We start from the raw sequence: 26621 nt of genomic DNA on the forward strand, positions 1-26621 counted from the left end.
ACAGGGAGCTGTGCATTCTGTCAGCCTTGGGCACAAAAATCATCAGCTGGTTGCAAAAATAAGGCTGGAGAGCTGACATTTTTCTTTACTCTTTATACATATATATGTATACATGTATACTTTTTTGGGTTATCACTTCAAAGCCTTTGGGTTCTGTCTGTTTTGCATTTGCCAAGAGTTGTCTGTTTGTTTGGTTTTTTGCCTTTTTTCCCCACAGGTATGAGTGGTTTCATGATTTTCACACAGAATCACAAAATGTCAGGGATTGGAAGGGACCTCGAAAGATCATCCAGTCCAAACCCCCTGCCAGAGCAGGAACACCCAGATGAGGTTACACGGGAAGGTGTCCAGGCGGGTTTTGAATTTCTCCAGAGTAGGAGGCTCCACAATCGCCCTGGGCAGCCTGTTCCAGTGTTCTGATACCCTCACCGTGAAGCAGTTTCTTCTCATATCTAAGTGGAACCTCCTGTGTTCCAGTTTGTACCCATTCCCCCTTGTCCTATCATTGGTTGTCACTGAGAAGAGCCTGGCTCCATCCTCATGACACTCACCCTTTTTATATTTATAAACATCAATGAGGTCATCCCTCAGTCTCCTCTTCTCCAAGCTAAAGAGACCCAGCTTCCTCAGCCTTTCCTCATAAGGGAGATGCTCCGCTCCATCATCTTTGTTGCCCTGTGCTGGACTCTCTCCAGCAGTTCCCTGTCCTTCTTGAACTGAGGGGCGCAGAACTGGACACAATATTCCAGATGCAGTCTCGCCAGGGCATTTTGGGATGTTAACGTGCTGTATGTGGGAACTGAGGCCAAGCTTCTCCCCTCACCTCAGGCAGGCTGTCACACAGGAACCGGGGGAAGGGACGCTTTGTCCCTCGCATCCTGCAAGATCCCAGATGGCTGCAGCATTGGCTGAAATCGCTTGCTGTTCCATAACCTCTTTTCAAAGAGTAAAGACCAGCTCAAAAGCCGTAAGCCTTCTGTGAGACTGCGTGCCAGGGAGGTGAGAGTGGCTTTTCTTTGTATTTTAAAGTAATAGAGTTTTCTGTCTTTCTCCAGAATCAAAACCACTTTTTGTTCAAACACTTAGAATGCACTAACCTCTGACCTGTCTTACACATATTTGGAAATACTGTAGTCTGTGTTTTCTATAAGCCTTCAGAAAACTGACCGTTTCAAGGTCTTACTGTTGGAGTAATTTAACACCCATGCTGCCAAAATGGTAAGGTAAGTGGCCCAGCAGAAGATAGAGCAGCCAAAATTCTTATCTCAACACCCATAATTTGGAGAATTGCAGCAACTTCCTTTCATCAATATTGAGCCTTATTATAAATTCACACACAATACAGAAAGGAAGCTTCTTGCACTGTTGTGGAGATCAAAGTTGCAATGTGTTTTTTTCTCCTTCTCCTGTTTAGAGAACTGCAGTCAGTTTGCATGTATCTGTATCCCTCTCCTTATTGCTGAGCCCAGCACTGTTGATAGCCTTTGGCATTTTTTTAAAGCTGTTTCTAAAGATAAACACTTGGCAAAAATTCCCAGAATGCAAGTGCCCAAGCTCTACTGTTTGTTAGTAGGCTGCTCCTTTATAGGGGGTTTCAAGTTCCAACTTGATGTATCATAAATTAATATATAGTGGTCAAGGGTGGAACCCCTGTCTTACTGAGATTCATGCAAACAAAACCTCAATTGATTTAGTCCAATAAAATTTGTGGGCTTAGCATGAATCTCCCGCTCTTTTTTTAAGAAACACTCTATCACTGAAAAAATATGAATAAAATGACATACACTCATCAAAATAGTCCCCAAAGTGCCCAAGTGCATTCACATTCTTTCATCTTCTAAAAGTGGCTCGTCCTTAGTTTTTCAACAGTGTCTGAGAAGCAGCAAGACAAGTTTTTGTCAATGAGTAGAATTAAGTCTGTCTTTTCTCCCAAGTTGTGATCTAAAAGAGACAACGTCCACGTTCATCATGGTCTGCTCGGCTACAGCGGGTAACTGCTTGGCTGCTTGTGTTGTAACATCAGCCAGATTTCTCCTCATGCAGACAGTGCAGATCTTTCTACTAGACAGGCTAGGATGCTTTGATCATGTATGAGAGGGAGAAAGAGAGAGAAGCACATAGTGTGTATGTATATCCTATGGTCTATAGACTATAAAAAAACCCCACCTTATGGTGAGTCTTATGGGTGTTTTCTTTCACAGAAGACAAGGGCTAATCAGGAGAGGAAAGAGAAGCTGGTTACCCCACCCACCTCCGGAGGCTCTGCTAAAGCCATTTATTATAACGTTTCTCAACCTTCTGCGGCTGGCAGCTTTATAGAACTGGGTTTTGCAACCTTTTTACAGCACCTATTAAAAAAAATAATGGTAAAATAACCCCAAAGTAGGAATAATACTTGTCTTAAGCACAGAGATGGCTAGGTGTGGTACAGAGACACGGGAGTTGCCCAGACAGCTAGGCTGTTAGATCTGGCTGTGGCACTGGAAAAGATCAACTTTGACCAGAAACGTGGTAAGTATTTCAGAGCTGAACAAATTTAGGGAGTTAATGGTCATCTTCTTAAGGTTGTATTTCCTGAATATTGGAAATATTTATATACTTTTCCCTTAATGCTGCATAAACTGAAGAATTTTTTTTTTTTTCTGTGAAAGATAGGTACTGATATCAGAATAGTATTTTCTTTTAATTTATAATTTTTAAAAATAAAAATCAGCATCTTATTTCATTGAAAGAGATAAGCAGATGGACAGAAGCAGTGTAAAAATGAATGTAAGAACTGTAGTTGCCTGGTCAATAGACATTTTGTTACTTTTTTGGTCTTTAAACTCTATTGAATGAGAACACTTCTGAGATGGGATTTATTTTACTTGTCAGACACTAACATCTTCATGGAGAATGAAAAAGAGAAAGTGAAAAAAATGCAAGATAGATATTGTGCATGCAAATATTACTGTGCAACAATGAAAAATAAAGTTCAAAGGGTTTATAGTAAAATTTCGTTTTTCAGGAAGTGTTTACAGATCATCAAAGAAGTTTGGATGTATTCTGGATTTAGTTCCATTGACTTATCTGAGGGCTCTACTGAAAGACCTGAGTTTTCATATGGGATTCAGAAAGCATCCAGTTACAAGTCTCCAGATGTATTATCTTAAATATCAGTACACACAGTAATACCAGTAATTCATTATATCACAGGCAGCTATAACCTGGTTGACAACAACTTGGGGGACTCAAATGGTGACCAATTCTGAGCTGTAATTCTTGGGTTATTAACTTCAGTTAATACACCAAGATTTTTTAAAAAGTATTTTATGAAAATAAAAATAAGTTAGTATCTTAGGACACTAAGCTCAGTGCCTCCAGTCTTAGACGAGAGAAATCCTCTGTACAGCTATCCTGTTCTACCAAGGCCATTCAGTAAAACTGAACCTCCCAGAACCACTGGAGTCTATAAACCCATGTGAGTGAGTGTAGCCTACACAGGCCCTTCCTGGCTCTTAATTAGAGCTATTTGAGACTTCAGTCCTGCACACAACCTCCACTTCTACTTTGACAGCACTCAGATTTTACAGAGTACGGATAATATTATTCACATTAAATTTCTACATAGCCAACTATTTTACATTTTCTCTTAAACTCAAGCATCTTTCACTGCTGTGTGTCCTGAGGAGACCTGAATAACTGACATGCAATTTTTCTTGGCCTTTGCTGGAGGAGAGTAAAATAATCCCATTTTTGCTTATCAGCATTGCTGTCCACCACTCTCCTGGGCCTTGGCACAGTTAACACCCCCACTCAGTGCTTTTTGAACAACTTCTTCCTAAATCCCTGCCCCTCTTTCTACTTCCAGCTGAAGAGAATTTCAGGGACAGAAATCAGAGGAAGGTGACAGCCAGCCTGGGTGGGACCAGCTCCAGCACCAGAGCCCTCTTACACTTCTTACCAAAAGGAGAACCAAGGGTTGAATTTTGAAGGATCTTCAGCTGTTGTAGTGTTCTCAGGTAGATGTTGTAGTGCTTAGTATTTATGGTTAAAACGAATGCCTGGGGAATTATTTTCAGAGTTTTATGCTGCGGGATGGAGATGCTTTATGTATAGATTGGTAAATTTCTCTGCTTCTGAGTCTGTCTTCATACAGACACTGAAAACTCAAACTCCAGCAGTAAACAGATAGTGATGGTCTGACTGGATTTCACGTTTGCCCCACTTAATAACTGACGTGAGGTGCTCCCATAAATATTTCCAAAATAACCTCTCAAATATACACCAATTATCAACGGGTTCCCTGGCAGAATTGCAATAAACAGATCTTAATGGCCCGATAGCTTTCCAATCCAGGTTCGATAAAAAATCCCAAAGCCAAACAATTACTCTGAAGGCATGTTTATTCTCTAAATGAGATTACAACCGAAAAACTTCACATTTAACCATATTAATTGTAGGTTTCTCTTGTCAGCAGAATGAAGCAGGCTCATTCCAAGCATCACTGTAACTAATACATCTACCAAAACCAGTTCTTAGTATTATAACTGTAAACTGTGCAATAGCAATAAAGCAAAAATCTTAGATAGAACCAAACACATTCATTATCTGAAGCCAGAAACGAAGCTTCACTTGAGTTCTTTCATATAGTAAGTGATCAAATGTCTTTCAGGTAAAAGCTGTTTGCCTTAACACAATGAAAGAACAGATTTATTCTGACTGCATTTATTTAAATCTATGCTTAAATATGACCTTTGTTTGACTGAGAAACTTAATCTCACTTAGATGCTGCTTATTGCAGGAATGCGTAAGACAATCTGACCTATTTTGTTTAAACAGGGGGATTTTACAAAATAAAAACATAATAATTGTTTGGGAAAATCAAAAATTTCAAGGCCAAACTAGGCAGAATATATAGTAAAACACATTTTTTAAAAGTAATTGACATATGAAGGCCTATTTCCTGCATTTTTTTACTTCGATGAAAAGCTTGCCATACTCTTCAATTCTAACATGTCTAGAAACTTAAACATAATAATAAACTCAGAAATTTGTGAGCAAGTAAGTAACAGTAAACCTTGGATAACTTAAGCCCATGGTTACCATAATCCTTATTTACGTCTGTTCGGTTTTGGTTGTGGTGTTTGAGTGGTTTTGTGGTGATATTGTTGGTTTGGTTGATTTTTTTCTTTTTTTTTTTTTTTTAATCTGAGATTTTTGCTGTGTCTGTATGGTATTGCCAGTCCTCTATATTGAAAAACTGTAGTCTTGTGACTTTTCCTTGATTTAGGAAGCTTTGTTAGGCCAGAATATGACCTGTCAGCCTGTGTCCAAATTCAGACAACTTGGGAGCTCTATAAAGATTATACAAACATGTCTATATTCCATACTTAAAGGGCTGAATAGTTTTCAAGACCTAAACACTTGAAAAAAACCCACCAAACTTATTTAACACTAAAACTCACTGCCATGATGACTTGTTAACTTTTTCACAACCTATTTTTCTTCCGCCTGCTAAGTATTGCTTAGCCTTCCTGATTTCAAAACCTGTCAGTAACTTCAATGGCCTTTTTCTAGAAAAGTTGCCTCAAAAAGACAGTGTTAACCACATATTGCTGCCCTTTTTTTTTTTTGGAGAGGCTATTTCTACCACAATTCTGTCTCATTGAGTGCACAGCTGTCGGGAGCACGGCCAGTTGTTCAGTCAGTTTAGGCGCACTCGCGGTCTCGCCGCCCCAAACGCCGCCGAGACCACGAGTGCGCCGTATGCAAAACGCCGCCGTTTTTGTTTACCGCCCTGCGGCGGGGCCTCTGTGGCGCAGGCGGCCTGAGGCGGCCTCCGCCGCCGCTATGGCGACGGCGGCCTTTCACCCCCCCTTCTCCCTCTCCGAATTTCTCCTCCCCTCCGCTTTCGCACCCGTTATCAACCCCCCCCGTTGCCGTGAAGGAAGCCTAGCCGCCCCGCTTGTCCCTTCACCGAGGCGGGCGCGCAGCAGGCCTCGGGCAGGAGGACCGCGCCATCGCGCGGCAACCAATAGGCTGCGGCCACCCACGATTCAAACAGCGCGTCCCAGCCAATAGGCGCCGTCGGCGGGCGGGAAGGGGCGGGGTGAAGGGGCGGACCGTTGCGCGCCGTAACCGTCGCTCAGGGCGGTTGTTTCCCTCAGCGGAGAGCGCCGCGCTCGGGCCTGGCTCCCGCCACTCCGCGGAAGCGCCTCCTGCCCGGCCCGGTGAGGGCGGGCACCAGGTAAGGGAATGGCGGCACCGGGGCAGGCGCGGGTCGGGACACACCCCTCCCCTTCGCGGCCTTCCCAAGGGAAAGCGCTCCGGCCAATCGCCGCCGCCTCTCTCCGCCCCCATGCGCGGCCGTCGGGCCGCGGCTCTGCTCAGGCCTCTCCCGGTAGGCGGGCGAGTGGCGCCTTTTTCCGTTGTCCGAACCCCTTGCGTGGGCCCTTGCGGATAGGATGGTGGGGCTGGGCACCCCTGCTTTGTTCGCCACGCTGCCGTCTGCCTCCGCAGCGACGCCGGGCGCGGCCCGGCGAAAGGCCGCGGCCAGCCGGTGTGGCGGGGGCGCGCCGTGGGAGAGGCTCAGGGAGGAGGTGCGGCCCCTCCCTGCCCCCACGGCGCAGTCCCCGCGCCAGGCCCGGCCCGGGAGGGCGGTCGGGGCGGAGCCGCGGAGCTGGGCCGAGGGGCCCGGCCTCCTCCCGCCCCCGGGACACGGGTCCCTTCCTGTCAACACCGCGCCGCCTCTCGCGGCCTTGCCTGCGGAGTTCACCTTCCTGGCCTGTTCCCTCCGCTTTCAGTGCGTGTGTTGAAAAGCCTTTTTCAAGGGAAGAGCCTCGTTTCCTTGTCTGACGACTGATAGGTTTTTATTTTACCTTGAGGTTTATTTGTGGCTGTTTATAATGGTGAAGTTAATTTGGCTGTTTGGTCGAGCCAAGCTTTAGCAATGGTAGATGCTTCCACCAGAATATGACCTGTCAGCCTGTGTCCAAATTCAGACAGTTTGAGAGGTCCATAAAGATTACATAAACACGTCTGTATTTCATACTTAAAGGGCTAAATAGTTTTCAAGACCCAAATACTTGAAAAGAGAGCTTGGTGGCAAAGAGCTAGAAATGTAGAGCATGTAATGATGATCCTGAAAAGGTCCTCCACAGCTTGGTCTCTGGTGAATTCAGTAGTAATTTGCATGTACAAAACCACGTCTTGTTAGTCTTGACTGTCAGAGTTTTCTTTATCTTCATGGATTTTTTGTTTTCTTGCATTCAACTGGCTCCCTCCTCTGACATATACAATTATCTACAAGTGGTGTGATGGCAGAATTAGTAAGTAGAATCAATGAATATGTATGACCTTTGCTCATCCAAGAGGGAAAACTTTAGTTTCTTTTTTGGGGGTTGTTTGTTTGTTTGTTTTTTTACTTAGTTCTTAAAACTGTGCACTCAACTTCTGATGATGTGGTATGATCTTCTAGTGGCTACAAGCCAACAGCTTTTTATTTTATTGACAGGAGTAAAATATCTTTCCACATATCTAGTGAGAGGGTCATTAAGAAAGACCAGAAGTGGGTGTATGGGGCAATATGATTCCCTGTCATGTTACTCTTTTAATTGTTTCGTTCTTGGTTGAGTCAGCAGTAACTTTTCTTCTTGACCAACTTTTCAGCTCCACGGACTTGTGTGTTAATTGTCTTGGCTTGGTGTAGGTGTAGGATACAAAATCCTTTTGAGCCATTCTCTTAGAGTCTGGGTTCATTAAGGAAAAACATAATGCTGCAGAAAACACATATTTCATCTTGGGAGTAAGTGGACATACTTAGAATCAGGTATCTGTATAGTGTAGGGTTCTTTGTATGAAGTAATGTTCTTTTGAGGTCACTTTGATATATGAATTTACAAGTTTGTATAGGACTATTATAAGTAGGCTAATGCCAGCTGATACCCTGAAAATTAGCAGAGGTGTATGGAGAGCTTGAAAAGTAAATAAAAAATGTAACTTCTAAACTGTATTTTTGTAAAAGACTTCCTATCTGTATTTTTCTTGATGCCAGTAATGGTTTTTGTTATCTGAACAGATGAAGGTTGCCTTTAAAAGGTTTAGGTTTTTGAAGTGGGATATATGGAATGAGGATTGCAAACTTCCCTCACAAGAGGTACAGGGATGCAGAGCAAGGTGGTAATTTTTGATAGGATAATAAGTAATATTTACTTTTTTTTAGTGTTTCATGTTTGGTCTCACTATTAAGCTTTAGTATTTAAGGAAAAAATGGAAAAATAAGTAGATCTTTCCATTAACAAGATTGCTCATTACTTTTGAATCACACGATGATGTTTCCACTTGCTTAAATGTATTTCATATTGTGGATATCTACATCAGGCTGAATTACATAACATTCATTTAACTTAAGGTCCTTCAACCACATTTTCCAGCTTCTTAAAACTAACTTCAGCTCCTTTTGAGAACAAGGTTGGAGGAGAAGAGGTCTTTCTGCTCTTAAAAAGAATTAAATCATCAGGTTATCCTTTATTTGGGCTGTCTTCATGTTTCTGTACAAAAATGCTGGATTTGGCAGAGAATTGCATTTTATTATCCCTATGAAGTTATATCTAAATTCTGAAGTGCTTGTTGTAAATTGTAAAATTGGTTTACATGTCCTTAGTAACAACTGTGTGAAAAATTGTTTCCCTTCTTCAAAACGGACTTAAACTCCTATGGTACTGTTTTTCATAACTTTGTTGTAGGATCTAGCAGCTTTGTCTTGGTCAGGCTCTGAGTTTACAGATCATGCCTGAGGAGTTTCAGGTAAAGAGAAGAAAGAGTTGCCTAGAGTGTAGGAAGTACAACAGCAAAGAGGAAATGAAGTCTTTAGATCAGGTCATGACATCTGGTGAAAGCTATGACTGGACTTGGTTGAGGACCGGTGTTTAGACTATTTATGGAAGAAGAGGAATTATGCAGAAGACTGGGGAAAGGGCAGTAATAGACATAGGTCTCCTAAGAACTGTCTTTTGTGTGAGAAAACTGGACAATGAGACAGACAAGAGTGTTGAGATCAGATCTTGAGCTCAGAGGTGGCAAAGGGGAACTGGAACTAAGATGGTGAACAGGGGCAGAAAAGGCAGAAAACCCCCAAGGAATTAAAGGGGTGTAAGGAGAGAGAATTTAAAATGAAAATATGGAAATTTTATTTAGTGGAGTCATAAGAAACAAGGCCATGAATTTGAGGGGGTTAAACTGACTGGGATAAAACAGTCACAGGAGTGGGAATTCGGAAAGAACAAGAAAGTATGAAGGGACTCGGACAAGAAACACTAGGTAGAAGACAGATGAGCTGAAAGAGCATGTGCCTACAAGAAGAGACTAGAACTCTTGACAATTTTTCTAACTGGCAAGTATCAGTGAAGCCAAATGATAAAACTTAGCTCGTTTTGCTCCATCAAATATTATAGAGCAAAAGAGGTTGCCAGATGTTTCTGTTCCAAAGCAATTAGGAATATTAGCAGTGACATCCACATGAAGGAATTTTTTTGAGTGTTTTGTTTCTTCTTTGACTTGGAGAGCTATACAGGTGTAAAATTTAACAATAGCAAGCAACTTCAGGAAATGCCAGAGTGAAAGTTGATTGAAAAACCTCATGTCACCTCATCCCCCAATGTGTTATGAAGGCCTGTGATTGCATGTTAACAGTATTTTCTGTCGAAAATCTAACTTTCCCTACAGGTTAGTTAATGTGTAATGAATGAGTACCTAGTTAAATATTTGTTTTCACTTCATTTTGTGTGGTTTCACATCTTACTTATAGCAAACAGGTTAAAATGTTTTGAGACAAAAGCATTTACTGGCTGGTTTGCTCCCCCACCCCTTCCCTAGTTCCTATGTTTGTCATAGTGATAGTAGATAAGTTAGTATGCACCTTACCTTAGGCTTTAAAGATCCCCTCACTTTATATGGTGAGGCCTGAGTCACAGAAGTTCAGGTTAAAAGTATCTTCTGCTATGGATATGTATTTTCAGAAGATAATGACATAATGCAAGGCACTTTTCAAGGAGTTATATGGGACTTTGCATTTAAAACCATAACTTCCCCTAAGTTGCAGTTGTGGTTTTCTTAGCACCCTGGTATGGTGGACCAAGGATGGTCGTAGCCACTTAAACCATGCTTTGTTAATATCAGGTGAAAACCTTATGGTGTAGTCAGGGGGATAGAATTGAGTTTTTCAGGATATTATGTGATTGCTCTGATGCTGTACTTTGTTTTCCTACAGGCCTTACAAAAGGCATTGCATGCCTTGTCCTAAATAGCTGGAAAAGAGAAAATCTGCAGCCCAGATAGGAGCCTAAATTCAGACGTTTCCTGACTTTTGAGTGTTTGACATAATAAATTGAAGCAAGTATGAAATGTGGCTGTGTGCATTGAACAGATTTTGGACATTTTATTTTAACATTTAGAAATCATCACTGTTGTAATTTTTGTTGAACCACGAGAAGAGAGGGTTAGAGTACACTCAGATACCATCTAGATAAGATAAACTGTATTATGTAATTTTGGTCAAATATATACTTTGCCTGGTTTTGATTCTCTGACAAAGGGGATTGTGTATTGCAGTTGAATACTGGTCTAGATATACTATTAATACATTTGAATGCTTTTTCATAACATCTAACTTCAGTCTTTGCTCTATTTGAAGACTATTTCTTCTATCTACTATTAATTTGGAAAACAGATCATGGCTTTTTTTCTTATCAGGCAGTATTTTGCCTATTTAAGGTAAAGAGTTGTTTACTGTTCCTGTTCCATCCTGGATGATATGGAAATAGAGTAGGAAAACCTCAAACTAATGTTTGGCTGGCATATGTTTTGATTTCTTTTTTTTTGTCTTTACTATAGAGATTCCTTTTGGAAAATGCCAAGCCGGAGGTTTGCTGATGGCGAGGTGGTGATGGGCCGCTGGCCCGGCAGTGTCCTGTACTATGAAGTACAAGTGACTAATTATGATGATGTTTCTCATCTTTATACCGTTAAGTACAAAGATGGGACTGAACTTGCATTGAAAGAAAGTGATATAAGGGTAAGTACACAATTCATATAATTATCATTATTTCTAATGGAAGATTATCTTTGTTTTATGATGTAGATAAAAATAGAACTTATAATTGGATAGTTGCCTTGCATGTTTTCATTAACTCTGTCTTAAAGGAATTGGTGCTAAATAATAGCCTTTTTCCTGTGTAGTGTCTCAAGTAGAAGTTCGGAATGCTGACCATATCTCCAAGGAAGTGTGATTATTTTCTTTATGCTGAAAAAAACAGTGATACATTTGGGGAAAAAGTAGTCTGATTATTCAGGAACTCTGTAGCATGATTGTTCATGAAAAATTGTTTTCAGGTAGCTTATAAAGCTAGTAATCAGAGGGTTGATACTAATTTGACTCTTTACCACTTCTGAATAAAAAAGTTTGAAAACAGATGCAAGCATGTAGTTAAGGATCACTGTAAATATAAATAGCGTGTACCCTTTAAGCACATACTTAAAGCATCTGTGTTTAGCTTGTACTGTTTTAGGTCCCCAAAGGTTCTAAAGGTATTTTGTTCTATTTGTGACAATTAGGAACTGTTTAAAAAGGGTTATACCTCTTTATGTATCTTTATTATTTTGTTTTTGTTACTAATAAAGGCCTTTAAAACTCTGCATACATTTTAAACTGAACTGAAACTTGTAATAATGCATGAGACAAAAAGCTACTTGAATGTTTGCTATAGTTGATTTTTAAGGCCTGTTCTGAAACTTGCATGATTTCAAAGCTAACATGTTTATGTGAGCTGTAGTTTCTCTCTTTGGTAAGAGTGTAGATGCCCTGTAATTGACATTTTCATTTGGGAAATAATGTTTGAGCTAGACAAACATTTTCACTGCTTTAAGACTTTCTAACTTTTGTGCTTGCATGTTAGCAAACTCAAGCTGAGAAAATACTTTCCTTTGTCATAAAGCATTTGTGCCTTGTAAAAGTATGGTGAAAATTGTATATGGGAAAATGAGGATTGTAGACTTCACATAAAAATAAAACTGAGTACTTTTGGGGAAAGCTGTTTATGAAATCAGTTATCTCATCTAATTTAATGATTTAGATGGCTTTGGATGTTGATCTGAGCTATGTTGCCTTAAAGAGATCATTGCTAGCCCAAATGTATTAATAAAGCTAAGTAGTTGAAATGATACCCGTTTCTTAGGGCCTAAGAGGTGGCTATCATTTCGTTGACTTAGGCAAAGGCTTAAGAGCTTGCTGCTCATATTGATAGCCCACATCAGTGTCCTGATGTGTCCTGATTGCTGTAGCTCTGAGAGGAATTGTCAGCAGTCAGATTTGGGACAGGATAACTTGGATATTACCAGCAAAATGGGTATGCTGTAGTTGCTCTTTCTTCACTACCTTTGTACAGCATCAATAAAGGAAATAAGAGAATTCTTTAGAACTGTATGCCAGAGTCCTCATCGCAAAAAAAAGCAAGTTTCTAAAATTAGTCTTTGGAATGTCTAAAATAACGTTTTGCTTTCTTCGTCTTTCTTTTAGTCACAATCATCATTCAAGCACAGGAAGAGCCAGTCCTCTTCAAGTTCTCCATCCAGAAGAAGTACTAGCAGATCTCGATCTAGATCTCCTGGTCGGCCAGGAAAAGGCAGACGTCGTTCTTCTTCACAAAGCAGAGAACACAGAGATGACAAAAAGAAAGTCATTCAGGAAACCAACTTAGATCTACTGGTATTAGTTTTGCTTGTTTGTTCTTTGTGTGTGGGTTTGTTGGATTTTTTTAAAACAAATTTTTGCTGTTTGCTAAAGATTTGTTTCATGTGTACTGGGTTTGTTATTGCGAAATCTGTAGTTCATGTTCCCCAAACAACATAATTAGCTGCAAAAGTGTATCTCAGAACTGCCTTTTTTGCTTTGAAAATACACTTTATAGCTTGCAGAGTTGCGAGGAAATTCTTGAAATGTAAACCTATGTTGTTAAATTCTGTATGAATTTGGTGGTACTGTGAAGCTCTCAGAATTCAATCAAACACAGGTTCTTTAATATTTTAATATTGAAATAATTGTTAGCCATATGCTCCTACTTGTGAAATGGGGCCAAGGAAGTTAGCCTACTTATAAGATGTATTGATCAATACATAGCATATAGGTATTAGAATTTGAAATGAATTTTGTTTTCATACACAGTTCATTAAAATAGTAATGGAAAACATGAAGCTTCTATGGGAGAAATGCTGCAGAATTCAAGTGTGAGATTATAATATATGGCCTTGCTGCTTGATAATATTGCATAAGTGTCTTCATTATAAAAATTACTCTCTAAGGATTTGTAAGTTTATCAGATATCTGGGTTTTAGCTGAAATTTATGATGTTTATTCTTCGCCTTCTTGCGAAAGTTCTATGGAGTACTATAAATGGTTGTGGTGTTCTGGAAGTGAAGCACAGTAGAGATGATGCTTCTTTGTTAAGAGACAAACAGCATTTCTTCTGCCTCTTGTACTCTTGAGGTAGTTTCAAGTGATACTTGTCTGAGACGCAGTGCCTGGAATTAGAAATACCTTCTGTTGATCTATTGAAAATAAGTAGGTTTTAGTTAGGTTTCAACTAAACTAAACAGGACCAATCTAAACCAAATAGATGAGTTTAGTTTAGTAAATTGCTACTACTAAAAGCATTCTTTGGCACTGAAATTGTGGTGGTTTTTGTTCCGTGGTGAACTGCTTTGAGATATGTGACCCTGTGCATAACCTGTGGACCAAATACTAATTTTAACTAGTTTGTAGCAAGTGGCTATATTTCACTTTAGACAAAAAAGTTTAAATATCTTTATTGATGTATGACTGGAAAGACCTGGTCCTTTTCAGCAAAGCTGAAGTTGAAGTAAAACAGATGAGCTGTGTCTTCCCAGAGTTCTGCAACCTAGACTCATTAAAATAATTTTTGTAAGAGAATTTATTTCTTAGAAAGATATTTAGTGGAAAACCAAACTGCAGAGCAGTGTCATATATGGGACACTGAAATTTGCTGTGCTTTCCTAATAGAATTACTAAATAGACATGTATTTTGTACTTAACACTTTCTAATGATGAGTTAAAAATAACTTGGAAGCTGTATTCTCACTTGATTCACTGTTAATTAAGAAGAATTAGTAACCTTTTCCTTTTCTTAAATGAGTTTTCTTCCCCTGTTTGTGAGCTAGAACTGCCCATACCTTGGTTATTGAACCCACTTGTTTTCCTGTGGAGAAAACCAGAGCAATTGCAGTTGAAAAAAACCCGCTAGTTAGTTAGCGTTCATTATTTATTATATACTTACACTTAATGCAGCTGTTGTTTTCAGAAAGCTGAAACTATTTTTTTTATTCTAATCAGAAACCGAGTGAGAATAACACCAGAAGGTACAATGGTGAACCTGACAGTACGGAAAGAAATGACACATCCCGTGTAATCTCAGAGGTATGAACATTCTGGTTTATGTCACATTCTAACTGAGCTTTCTCAGAAGTCCCTAGAAAACAGCAATACAATAATTGAGGAGAAATAGAATGCAAGATAGAACTCAGAGGTCAAATAGGTTACAGTTCGGCTAACTAAGTTCAGGACAGAGGGAAATGAAGTTGTCAGAAGGGAAGAGTATTAGAGCTGCATAGCATTAATTTTTCTTGTTTATTTATTTGTTTGTTTTCCATGAAGCCCTCACTGGTTAGTTGTGTTCTTTCCCATGCTTTTACGGAGTGAATGTTTGTCCATAGAAAGTGTGTGGTGTGGTTTTTTGTGTTGGTGTGGTTTTGGTTGTTTTGTTTTTGTTTTGTTTTGTTTTGTTTTTTTTTAATTTCTTTATGTTGTTAAGCCACATCAGTCCCAGTCGTCAGTTAATGCACAAAGTTATGGCAGAAAGGAAGGGAGGAGGATGCAAATGGATGACTTGTACTGAAACTGCTGCTGTTATGTATCCATGTCTTAAAGTGATCACAATTAAACTGGGTTTAGCATTCTCTTCATATGAATGTGTAAACTTAAGTACTATATAGGAGTAGAATACTTGTGTATTGGTGTTCTATAGTGAGTAATGTCCTCCTAAATAAAAAACTGAGTAAAATCACTGGCAATTTTTTTAGTAAATTCTTTTTCTTCATTAACAGCAAAAGTTGAAACCAGACCTGCAAATAGAGCGTGTGATTGAACAGTACAGTTTGCGTCCAAGAAAAGAAGAAAAGAAAAAAGAAGAGGTATATTCAGAGAAAAAGGTTTTTGAGACAATAAAAACAATTGAGAAAGCATCATCAAAAACAAAGGACCTGGAGTTTGGTGGAAGAATTGGTATGTGTGCAGATTGCTGTAATAATTGAAAATTAGTACTTTTATGTTTTATATTTACTGACCATACTGTCATGTCAAGAACTGTTTTTCCTGGTTGCAGAATCCAGAGTGATATGACACTGCTTCCTGCAGTCTGTACTGGTGTTGGCAGTCAAAGAACCGTTATTACACTTGGTTCTCTTGTGAAATATAGTGAAGGTCTTGAGGCTTCCCTTGCACTGTGTGATTTAAATATTTCAAAACAAAATTTAGGAATTATCTAACAAAGTTTTTACATTTTCAAACCAATGTGCTTCAAACTCTACAGTACTCCTTATACAGTTTTTGAACAGTTTTAAAGGCATGAAATGGGTGTTATCTTTTGGTTTGGTTATATGACCCCTTATGGGAGTGAGAAGAATGTCTCTGTATCCCGTTACGTGATTGAGGGATTTCTGCTCTCTTGCTTCAGGAATAGATAATGACAACCTCTCCTCTGTTACTGAAGTTAATATTAAACTTTATTAGTGGGATTGAAACTATTTTTATTTTCTATGTTTATCTTCTAATATGACCTGATGTCTGTTTACAGGCACATTCACACTGATATTTTTCCTGCCTGCTGCTGTATTCTACTTGCTGTTGATGTGCAAACAAGATGACCCTAGTCTGATGAACTTCCCTCCTCCTCTCCCACCACTTGAAAGTCTCTGGGAGACCAGGGTGTTTGGTGTTTTTCTTCTGTGGTTTTTCCTGCAAGCTCTGTTTTACTTACTGCCAGTTGGAAAGGTAAGTTGTTCAGTAGCAGTTGAGCCCTTATGGATAATTAATATGTACCTTAGGCTGAATGTGGGGTATGTTCCTAATGCAGTGAATTTCCCTCTTTTTATGACCTGAGGGATACTAGCAGTTTCTCAAAGAACACTAGAATGAATAGATCATTCAGTCATGTTGTTCTATTGCTATATGTGTTTACAATGATTGGAGCAGTTCTGTTTTCTTGAGTCTGGTTAGGAAGAGTTTTTTTTTTTTTTAACAGTTTTTATTTGAAATTGTTACTCTTTTGCTAGCCAGAGTATACTTTCAAAAACAATGCATATCTTCGGATTTGAATGTGTCCAGCTGGTTAGTTTGGTTGAATGTCTTTGTGGCAGAGCTGTGCTTGAGTTCCCTCCCCTGCCAGTGCCCCCAGAAAGTACGTTGTTGAAACACTAGTATTTTATTCTTCCTAGGTTGTAGAAGGCCTGCCTCTTTCAAATGGAAGGAAACTGCATTACCGGATAAATGGTAAGCAAGTTGCAGTTGCTTATTCTGAAAATTGATGCTACCATCTGATTTGCAGTGCTCAGTACCACGAGACATGAATGATAAATTATGCACTCTCTGGTCAAACTAAGTACCTGGTTTAAATCTTTCATAAAAGAGGACGAGCCCTTTTTTGGGAGAAGAATGTTAAAAATGCTCAGGAACTAACTGCCCAAGAGCACTAAACAGAGCACCTCGTGTGCATCCAGTTGTGACTGGTGACTGCTGTCATATTCCTTGTGTCGTTGCTAACTGAGCAGTTGCCTATCAGCAGTGTTAGTAATGGTCATGTAATATGGACTGTTGCGCTGGAAGAGGTGTTCAGGAGTGATCTGAAAAGATCTTAACCCATGTGTCTAGATAGTCTTGAATGTCTCTGATTTACGGACTAATAAGAAGTGTGTTTTAATTGATTTAAGATGTCCTTAATCTTGCCTGGGGAGGAACAGTTCTGAGTCTTTATTTGGACCTGATTTCACTTCCTATGAATAAGGCAAGTTTCTTGTCTAGGTTTAGGGTATGGTTTAACAAATTTCAGCAGCCCTGCTTTTTCAGGCTTAAATAGAAAAGTCTACTTTGCCTTGCAGGTATTGCAAACTACCTACTTGTTTAGTCAGTTTAAGGACACTGTCTGGTGACAGTGGAATCCAAATGTTACATTAAAAACTTGAGTGGGCTTTTGTCATAGTCTGCTAAGATGCACCATGTTAAAGTCAGAATAGGGCTGTAAATCACAGAAGGAGATTGAATTACGTCCTATGGATGTGAGTCATACTGAGGCTGCCTCAAAGCCTTTTGGTTTTGAACTTCTGACTTTAGCAGAGACATAGCCCTGCAATATTTTTCTGTATTCTGATAAAGGGAAGAAATAAGCTAAATGATTTGGATAGTTTAAAGAGGAAAGAATAAAAATAAAATAAAATAAAAAATTGAGCAGAAAAAAAGGAGGGGAAGGAAGAAGCCATCTTCTTGCTGCCAGGACAAGGCAATGGGCACAAACAGAAATACAGGAGGTTCCATCTGAACATCAGTAAACACTTTGTGGTTTGTTTTGTTTTTTTTTTTTTTACTGTGAAGATAACTGAGCTCTGGCATGGGTGTCACAGAGAAACTGTTGAGTCTCTATCATTGGAAGTAGTCAGAAGCAAAGGAAATTGCAAGGTATAGATAGAACATTGTAAGTATATTGCCGTGGCCCAGAAGTTTGAAGCTCAGGAGCACAGAATGTGTTAGACATTACTGGAATATAAACAAATCTCAGAAGAAGTGAGAAAGGAGAAAAACTGGACTGGGTAGGTTCTGCTAGAATGTTTTGCTTTTTATTTTGACTAATGTGTTTTTCTTCTACATCCTTTAGGGTTTTATGCTTTTGTTTTGACTGCTGCAGTTATTGGAACTTTATTATACTTTCAATTTGAGCTTCATTATTTGTATGATCACTTCATGCAGTTTGCAGTGTCAGCTGCAGCTTTTTCTGTGGTGTTGAGCATTTATCTGTATATTCGGTCCCTGAAAGCACCCCAGGAAGAACTAGCACCTGGTGGAAATTCCGGTGAGTTATAAATATTTTCAATAATTTCTTTCCAATTGTTTGCTACAGTTTTATTTTTATTAATAAGAGGCTCGATTTCGGGCTGGTTATTATAATGCTGTATTTTACTTTCTATCAATGTAAAATTCATGTTGCAAGTTAAATGGCAATTTTTTGTTCACGCTCAGATATGGTAAAATGCTTAAAATTTTAGTGGGATTATCTTGAATAGCTTACACAAAAATGTCTTGATTGATCTAGTCCCCTAACGATGAGAGGGCCAGTTCCTTCCTTTCAGCATTTTTCTAAGAGGCTTATCTAGTTTGCTTTGTAGTGCCCCTGCTGGTGGGCATTGTCCTGAAACAGCTGTGCATGGAAAGGAAAACTGAAAAATCTAGATATTTTTGCAATGGGAAGTTAGATACAGAACTTGAAATTACTGTTTATTTGTTAACTTTTACTGTGCACTTGTAAATCTAGTTGACTAAATTGAGTTTTCAGAAGAAATTTCAATGCAGTCGTTAGACTACCTACCTAGAAAGTATTGACTATATGCGTATGTTTTTGTAGAATAAATGATAGATTGAAAAGTTGATTAGCATTAAACATTAAACAAACTGCTTTTAAAATGATCATAGGGCGACTAAGACAGGGAGTTAATGGACAGAACATTTAGTGTATTAAAATGAAGTATTCTAATATCCTCAGTTCCTTTGTCAGTGCAGTATGTATGTGAAGGGAAATAATAAATGATCAGGAATAGCTTTTTCTTTGGAAAGTGCAGCTCTAGTCTCTGTAAAGTGGTATGGTAGCATTCTGTAGCTGTTATGCAAAGCGCGTGTTATTTGCTGACTCAGTGCAGGATAAATTGAAGTCAAGGTACTCTATTTTCTTTCTTGTCCATCTCTTTTGATGGACAGGTAGTTGTCACAGCTAAAGAAAATCTTGCTCCCAGAGATGAGCAATGAAGTAGGAGGAAAAGTAGTATTAATTAATACCATAAGATCATGTTCATGGAAACTGTGATGTGAGTTTCAGGATAAGGCTGAAAATAAGAAACAAGTATCAAGGAGAAATAAAGCTACAGTAACTTCTAAAGTGTTTAGTCCTCCTAATAAATACAGTATTTGGGCCTCTTAAAATATAAACCATATGGGTTTTTCTTTGTATTTTGCCTATACTCCCACATTTTCCTTGCCAATCTAAAGGTTCTTTAAAAATTTATAATGAGACAGTTTTAGGAGAAAGCAGGAACTGCTTTGTGGGGAGGAGTGTAGTGGTAGATAAAAGGAAGAGTATTGCTAACAAAGGCTGTGTCTTATCTGCAGGGTATTTTATTTATGATTTTTTTACTGGACATGAATTAAACCCTCGTATTGGCAGTTTTGACCTCAAATACTTCTGTGAGTTGCGTCCAGGATTAATGGGCTGGGTGAGTCAGTAATCTTAGTTGCTTTATTTGCTTAAAAATTGCACAAATGGATTCTTTTTATATATACATGTATAATTGGTATTAAGTATACAATATGTATTTATAAAACAGTTTCCTGTTACTAGATTTTTAGTGACTGTTTTTATTCACTTTAGGAAAATTTCTACATTGTCTCCTTTGCTTTATGGGAAATGAAAATCTTTCTTTAAGTATTCATATATTCAGGTTATACAGCTTCAGAAGTGTAGCTAGTTGCAAACTGTGGCTTGTGAGATAGGTGTTTGTTTTTTTTTTTTAAGTGAAACATCGATCAAAAACGTCTGTATTAAAAAATGTCCTATAGTGTAATAGAAAAGACCACTTAGTTTTACAAGGAAAATTTGTAATAAAGTATTTTCTAAACTAGGTTGTTATAAACTTGGCGATGCTCTTGGCTGAGATGAAGATACAGAATCAAAGTACACCATCTCTGTCCATGATACTCGTCAACAGCTTTCAGCTTCTGTACGTGGTGGATGCTCTTTGGAATGAGGTAAATGGCAATTGTATTAAACTCTTAGAATTTCTAATTACAGCGTTAAATGAGTGAGGCTTTGTGAATTCTAAATTCCTTTCTCCTTGTTTCTAGGAAGCTGTTTTGACTACAATGGATATTACCCATGATGGCTTTGGATTCATGCTAGCATTCGGTGATTTGGTATGGGTTCCATTTGTCTACAGTCTGCAGGCCTTCTACTTGGTTGGTCATCCTACTGCAATTTCTTGGCCTGTTGCTGCTGCAATTACTATTCTGAACTGTAAGTTATAAAAAATGTTGTTGTTACTGGTATTAACAATGTAGTACTGATTTTGTTTCTTTGAGTTGTGAGTTGAAGCTTCAGGTAAGATGCAGTGATCAAATTTTCTGTATTATCAGAGCTGGTGGAAGCATGTGTCTGACTACTGTTCAATACAAAATATAATTCTTATTTTATTGAATGAAGGATAGATGAGAGTCTGGACATGTGGTTGTTCTCCTGAGAGGCATCTTTTGCTAGGTGCTGTCTGGAGTTGCAGAAGCAAATTAAAACATTTTGTATGAAGTGCAGCAGATGTCTTTTAAAGTCAGCCTGAGTGATTGTGAGTGACTCATAAAAAACAAGTCAATAGCTTGTTAGGTATACTTTCCTGAACCGAGGGGGGAAAAAAGAGATTTTGTTGTTTAATAATTTGCATTTCCATCCATGATGCCCATAGTTACAGACCCTTGTCAATGGAAAACATCTCCTTTGATCTAGACAATTGCTTTGAGAAAGGATCTTGTATCCTTAGGGGACTGTAAATTTGCACCAATATGGCTTTGTATGTTGTCAATTTTATCTTAGTAAACCTAAAAGAAAATGTTTTTGTAGACATGATGAAGAATTTGAACACTTGGAAAGAAGATGAAGGTGTACAACTTAGTATGTGCAATCCTGAGAAAAAAAAAAACATCTTTTTTTCATTTTCAGGATTTTTTTTCTTGATTTCTTTTCAAAAATATTTATTTGAATTATGTCGTAATCATGTTGTTTTCAATAAAGCCTCAGAAAAAAGCAAATTTAAGCTGCCTGGTGAAAATGATGGGGGAAATGGATTTCAAAACCAGATAATATTTCATTGTTTAGTACTTTTAATATTGTGAACTTTTAAGTATCTGGTCAGTTTATGAAGTAGGCACGGCACCAAAATACTGGACTGCTAACAGAGCTGTAGTCTTATAAACTGCAGCATGTCACTTCATATTAATTTCAAATTCAATGTTACGTTAATAAACTAAGTCAGATAAAAATGTAAAAGTAGATGTGAAGATAAAGCTTCTCCAAAATCAGTTACTCAGTTAAGTGTAAGATCATATGGAATGCAGATTTCCAATAGCATTACTATTTTGTTATAGCTCTGAGAACTGAAGGATATCAATTATTGTCTCATAGGAAAATACTTTGTAGTAAGACTGGCAGAGAGCATGAGAGTGCTTTTGTTGATGGAAACAAAAGTGGAAAATACTGAAAGTGCAAACTAAATAATATTTTTTTTCAGGTATTGGGTATTACATATTCCGTAGTGCAAATTGTCAGAAAAATAATTTCCGAAGGAATCCAGGAGATCCCAAATTGGCCTGTAAGTGCATTTTTTCTTATTTAATTGCTATACAGTGTCTTGTTTGTTAAATACACATTTCAGTTGTTGTATTGACTACAATACTCTTTTCACAGACCTGAAATTTATACCCACTGCAACTGGAAAAGGGCTTCTTGTCACCGGTTGGTGGGGTTTTGTTCGTCACCCTAATTATCTTGGTGACATCATCATGGCTCTGGCATGGTCCCTACCCTGTGGTAAGTTCCTGAAACTGAAGTGGATTTTATCAAAAATGCTTGTCTATTTTGGCGTCTGCCTGGGTTTGAAATACAAAGCGATAATTATCTGAGACAATAAAATCTGTAATTAATTGAATGGCAGATTTCTGTGTTACAAGCTTTATGTGGCACCTGTTTTCTATTGTATCTTATCCTTTATATCTTAGTATGAATTTGACATATCATAGATTTGACTCTTCTTTCTAACACTTCATCATCCAATAACAATGGGGCTTGCTTGCTAAGAGGTTGTTTCTTACCTTTTTGTTTTAGGTTAGTGGCTGTGCTGTAGTGTTTTCAAAGGAAGTTCTCAAAAAGTGGGAATCTGTTTGGAGACAAGGGCTACCACATATAGGGATGTACATTAAGCCAAATACTTTTTTTTTTTAAGTCATAAAACAGAAAGGAGTGACATTGTTTCAAAGTTTCTTTAATGAATACTTCCTAGTTTTTATTAACTTTGCACTTGGAGGAAAGTAGGGAACCAGCGTGGTTTTATAGTCATGATTATTTGCAAGAGCTTAGAAAGAGCAGTAAGAGTTTTAAAAAATAGATGGGATCGTAGTCCGGCCCCGTGTCATTCAAGTTTCAGAAATGGCTTTGGGCTCCTCCCTTGCCTGAAGGAGTTTCTCTTCCATAAAAGCACAGAAATGAGCAGACCAGCTGCTCTGCTGAGACAAAGCTGAGGCACAGTGTAACTTCTGCAGACAGTGGGACATACAGAGATTTGGTAGAGTGGGACTTTGTCATCAAGTGGTTAAGGCCCTGGCCTGGGGCATCAGCTGAGAGAGGATGCTGGATTTCAAGTGTTCCTCCAGGGGTTAATTTTCTTTTGGATTTTAATTGAAAGTATACAGTACTAGATTAGCCTATGCACTTGTAGACTGTATCCTGGAAGAGGCTTCTCTCCATGAAAATGAGAGACTGGAATCCTCTGTCAGTGTTGTAATGACAGAAGTGGAAGTGTTGGTGTAACTGCATGGGGGTAGAAGGGGATCAATTATGTTGTGCTCTGAGAAAAGCGAGAGTGGCCGCTTGCGGCCAAACCAGAGAAAACTCTGTGGAGCAGCTCAGTGCTGCAGAGGTTTAACTGTTTCTCTGGTTTTGGTAGCTAAAGAATGTAAAATGTTTGCCAGCTTTGCATGAATTGAGCATACAGTTGGTAGATTTTGAGACTCTGAATTTTAAGGATTTTTTTTCTTGTGGGTCTTTTCCTATTTGCATGTAAACATGTTACACAATTTTTGCCCTGCCCTGGTGAGTACACGATGCTTTAGAATACAAGTACAGGGTGTTTCAGTCCATAACAAGTATATGTTACTTGTTTAGTACACGTTGTTAATACCTAACACTTCCGGATTTTTCTTTTCTGTATCCAAAGTGACTGTCTCCCTTTATTCTACAGGTTTTAATCACATCTTACCGTATTTCTACGTGATATATTTCATCTGCTTGCTTGTTCATAGAGAAGCTCGTGATGAACATCATTGTAAGCAAAAGTATGGCTTGGCATGGGAAAGGTATTGCCAGCGTGTACCATACCGCATATTTCCTTACATCTACTAGAGCACTCCAGATGCCTGACTTGCAAATTACTTCTAAAGTTAGTTTCTTTGCGAATAAAAATATACCTCTTACCATTGCACTTGATCTATCTGCTATTTAGGCTTTTTTTTTTAAAAAAGTGACAAAACAGTGGAGTGCATCAACAGGTATTTACAAGTAATCTTAAATATGTGAATTATGTGAACTGACTGTTGCTTCAATTTTTAAAAAATTGTGAATTTTAAGAAGTCTCGGAGCCCTAATTTTTCAAGTGAAATTTTATCTAGAATCCTGAGTTTACATTTTTTATTGCATTTAATTAAGCACTGTGATGTAAAGTATATTATTTTCTTAATACAATAAATGCAGAAGTTCCATGCAGTTCATTTTTTGTGTTACTTGTACCATCTAACTTCAGATGTCTGACTCAGTTGCCCAGATTGAAGGAGCAGCAGGGTCTCTTTGGTCAGTGGAGCTGGAAGCAGAGGATTTGACCCTCCTGAGGGCCTAGAGCTGGCACAGCTCATCTGGGTGGTTGTCCCTCTCCTGGCTTCTCATTCATGGGATATGTTTTTGTTTTTTTTTTTGGTCAGGGAGACTCAGGTGGCCACTCTCACCGTGCAGGTGCAGGATGGATAAAGGGATAGGATCGGGAGGACAAGTGAAGGGGAACAACTGTCCCTCCCATCCCATCCCCACATGCTTGAGGCAGTTTAAGCCCAGACCAAGGGGGACTCCAAGCTGCTGCCTGGCAGTGCCCCTGACCCTAGAGAAAAGCCACGCTTCTGGCTCAGGCTTCTGAAGGTAGATGATACAAACACTTGTTTCAGCCGTGGGCAGAGCTGTGGTAGTGAACCGTAGTCCTGCATCGAGCATTGAACATGAGGTAGCAAAAGGTGCAGTGTGTGCGTATTTGGCAGAAAATAATAAAGCATCCACAGTTGGCTTATTCTGATCTTTGTAAATTATGGTTTGATGTACCATAGCATTTACCAAGTGTGTATAATAAAGCTTCCACTTTTTTGCTGTACAGTGTTTGGATTTGAAAATCATAGAATTGGAGAATGGTTTGGGTTGGAAGGGACCTTAAAGATCATCTAATTCCAACCCCCCTGCCATGGGCAGGGACACCTTCTGCCTCAAAGCCCCACCCACCCTGGCCTTGAACACTTCCAGGGATGGGGCATCCACAGCTTCTCTGGGCAGCCAGTGCCAGTGCCTCACCACCCTCATGGGGAAGAATCGTTTCTTTATATCTAAATCTCCCCTCTTTCAGTTTAAAGCCACTGCCCCTTGTCCTGTCACTACATGCTCTTTGAAGAAGTCTGTCCAGCTTTCTTGCAGGTCCCCTTTAGGTACTGGAAGGCTGCTAGAAGGTCTCCCCAGAGCACTCTCCAGGCTGAACAACCCCAACCTCTCAGCCCATCTTCATAGGAGAGGTGCTCCAGCCCTCTGATCATCTTGGTGGCCTTCTCTGGACTCACTCCAACAGGTCCATGTCCTGATAGCTTTTTTTTAGAAACAGGAGAAATCAGTAACTAAACGCATTTCCAGTAATTTTTTAAAAACATGTTAATTGAATAAAGATTTTTGTAAATTAATGTATTAATTCTTGAAACAATTGAAGTGTTCATTTAAATATTTGTATTGACAGATATGCTATGAAAATGTAGGAAATGCTCCTCAATCCAAAGTCATGGGTTTTTTTTAATTTGGCATTGCTACCTCATATGTAGGTTTTGCCTTTTGTACTGTTGCAGATAGAGAAAATAGCTATTTTTTTGCTATTGCTATTTAAAACAACATTTTTTACATGAGCCTGTGGTTAAGCTCGACCACTTTCTAATATATTTTTGTATATATTTGACTTTTTAACTAATGTATGTGTTCCAGTCACTAGTTGTGTTCTTTGTCTAACTGGCTGTAAATCAGATGCCTTTGCAGTATGTACTTAATAAGTAGAATAATTTTATACTTTACTGAAAAAATCTTGCATTAATTAACTAACTTCTCTTATCACAACTGATAGCTTTTCACATATTTCATACGTGAGGTTTATAGCACAAATTGTCCAAAAAAGCTTCTTAGTATCTTGAATAGCGCAGGTACCTTTACACCTGGCTGGCAGGAAGGTTCCTAATAAATCAGAATGTTGCTATTATTCATCAGTTATATTAGATTCTTTAAAAATGTTGATGTAATTGAAATTTAGCATGTGAATTTTTTTTTTTTAATAAAAGAACCCTCTATTTTGTACACAGGCATTTTTTGAAAGATAACTGTACATTTGTGTATATAATGTAGCTTGGTTGTGATAGTCTCCTCTGAAAATCTGTATGTTGGTGTTGTAAGGAAATTGTTTTAAGACAAGTACTTTTGTTCCTCGAAGAAAACAACAGTGCCTGTAACAATGTGCAAAAGCACACACTTGTATGATGTAGCAGATTAAACTGGGATACATTTTTTCGGTGGTTGGTCCATGGATAAATGGGAAATAGGGCAATTGATTAACTGCACCAGTTCACAGCTGGTGTTTTCAGATATGCCAAGGTGGGGGAACAGTTTTAACTCCCCAGGCTGTCAACTAGGAGATGCTCCAGCCATCCCAGTTTTATCTGTTGTCACGCAAGTTGGTTAAAATGTAATTCAGAGCCCTTGTCTTTCAGAAACAGATCTTGACCAGTGATAACTTCAGTTTATTTACATGCTGAGTTTTCTGTGAATTTGATTTTTGAAGTAATTGTTTTTAATACAAACAAGCCTATAAACTAAAATAAAGCTTTTGCTTAAAATTCGGAAATGCTTTTTTTTTTTTACTTGGCCAATTCCTTGTGGTTTCTGAAAAAAAATTCACATTGATTTATTAAGATGCAAGTTTGAAGTTCCCTTTGTGTCAGTGGTTTTGGGTTAACTGTTACATGGTCATACATGGTGCTTCTCGCAGCCTGTGTGGGAAATTTTAAGGAAAGGAGGTCTGTCCATTTAAAAGGATATCTCTGCTTCTCCCTTTTCTTCTGCTTTCTTTGCCTCGTTCTGCAGAAATTTACAGATCTACCATCAGTCCGAGAGTGCATTTGTTCTTTGAATCAGCGCCATCTACATCAGCTACTTTGTTCATCT

At 38.7% G+C, this 26621-nt stretch overlaps 1 protein-coding gene across 1 annotated transcript; it reads left to right on the plus strand.

The window, feature by feature from the left end:
- The first annotated feature begins 10405 nt into the window (after nucleotides 1–10405).
- LBR (lamin B receptor) lies at nucleotides 10406–26301 on the plus strand. The gene is made up of 14 exons (XM_065833685.2): nucleotides 10406–10752; nucleotides 10873–11053; nucleotides 12554–12742; nucleotides 14384–14467; nucleotides 15154–15331; nucleotides 15903–16099; nucleotides 16543–16597; nucleotides 17973–18167; nucleotides 19475–19578; nucleotides 19985–20110; nucleotides 20207–20375; nucleotides 21637–21717; nucleotides 21813–21935; nucleotides 23362–26301. The coding sequence occupies exons 1-14, from the start codon at nucleotides 10712–10714 to the stop codon at nucleotides 23520–23522; spliced, it is 1884 nt and encodes a 627-aa protein (XP_065689757.1). The 5' UTR covers nucleotides 10406–10711; the 3' UTR covers nucleotides 23523–26301.
- Nucleotides 26302–26621: the final 320 nt, after the last annotated feature.

Source organism: Patagioenas fasciata, chromosome 3 (assembly GCF_037038585.1).
Source record: "Patagioenas fasciata isolate bPatFas1 chromosome 3, bPatFas1.hap1, whole genome shotgun sequence".
Classification (NCBI taxonomy): Eukaryota; Metazoa; Chordata; class Aves; order Columbiformes; family Columbidae; genus Patagioenas; species Patagioenas fasciata.

Coding starts and splice junctions, on each gene's coding strand:
- LBR (XM_065833685.2), top strand. CDS start 10,712: ATGGCTTTTTTTCTTATCAGGCAGTATTTTGCCTATTTAAG. Junction 12,743..14,383: donor AAACCAACTTAGATCTACTG/GTATTAGTTTTG, acceptor TATTCTAATCAG/AAACCGAGTGAGAATAACAC. Junction 14,468..15,153: donor CATCCCGTGTAATCTCAGAG/GTATGAACATTC, acceptor CTTCATTAACAG/CAAAAGTTGAAACCAGACCT.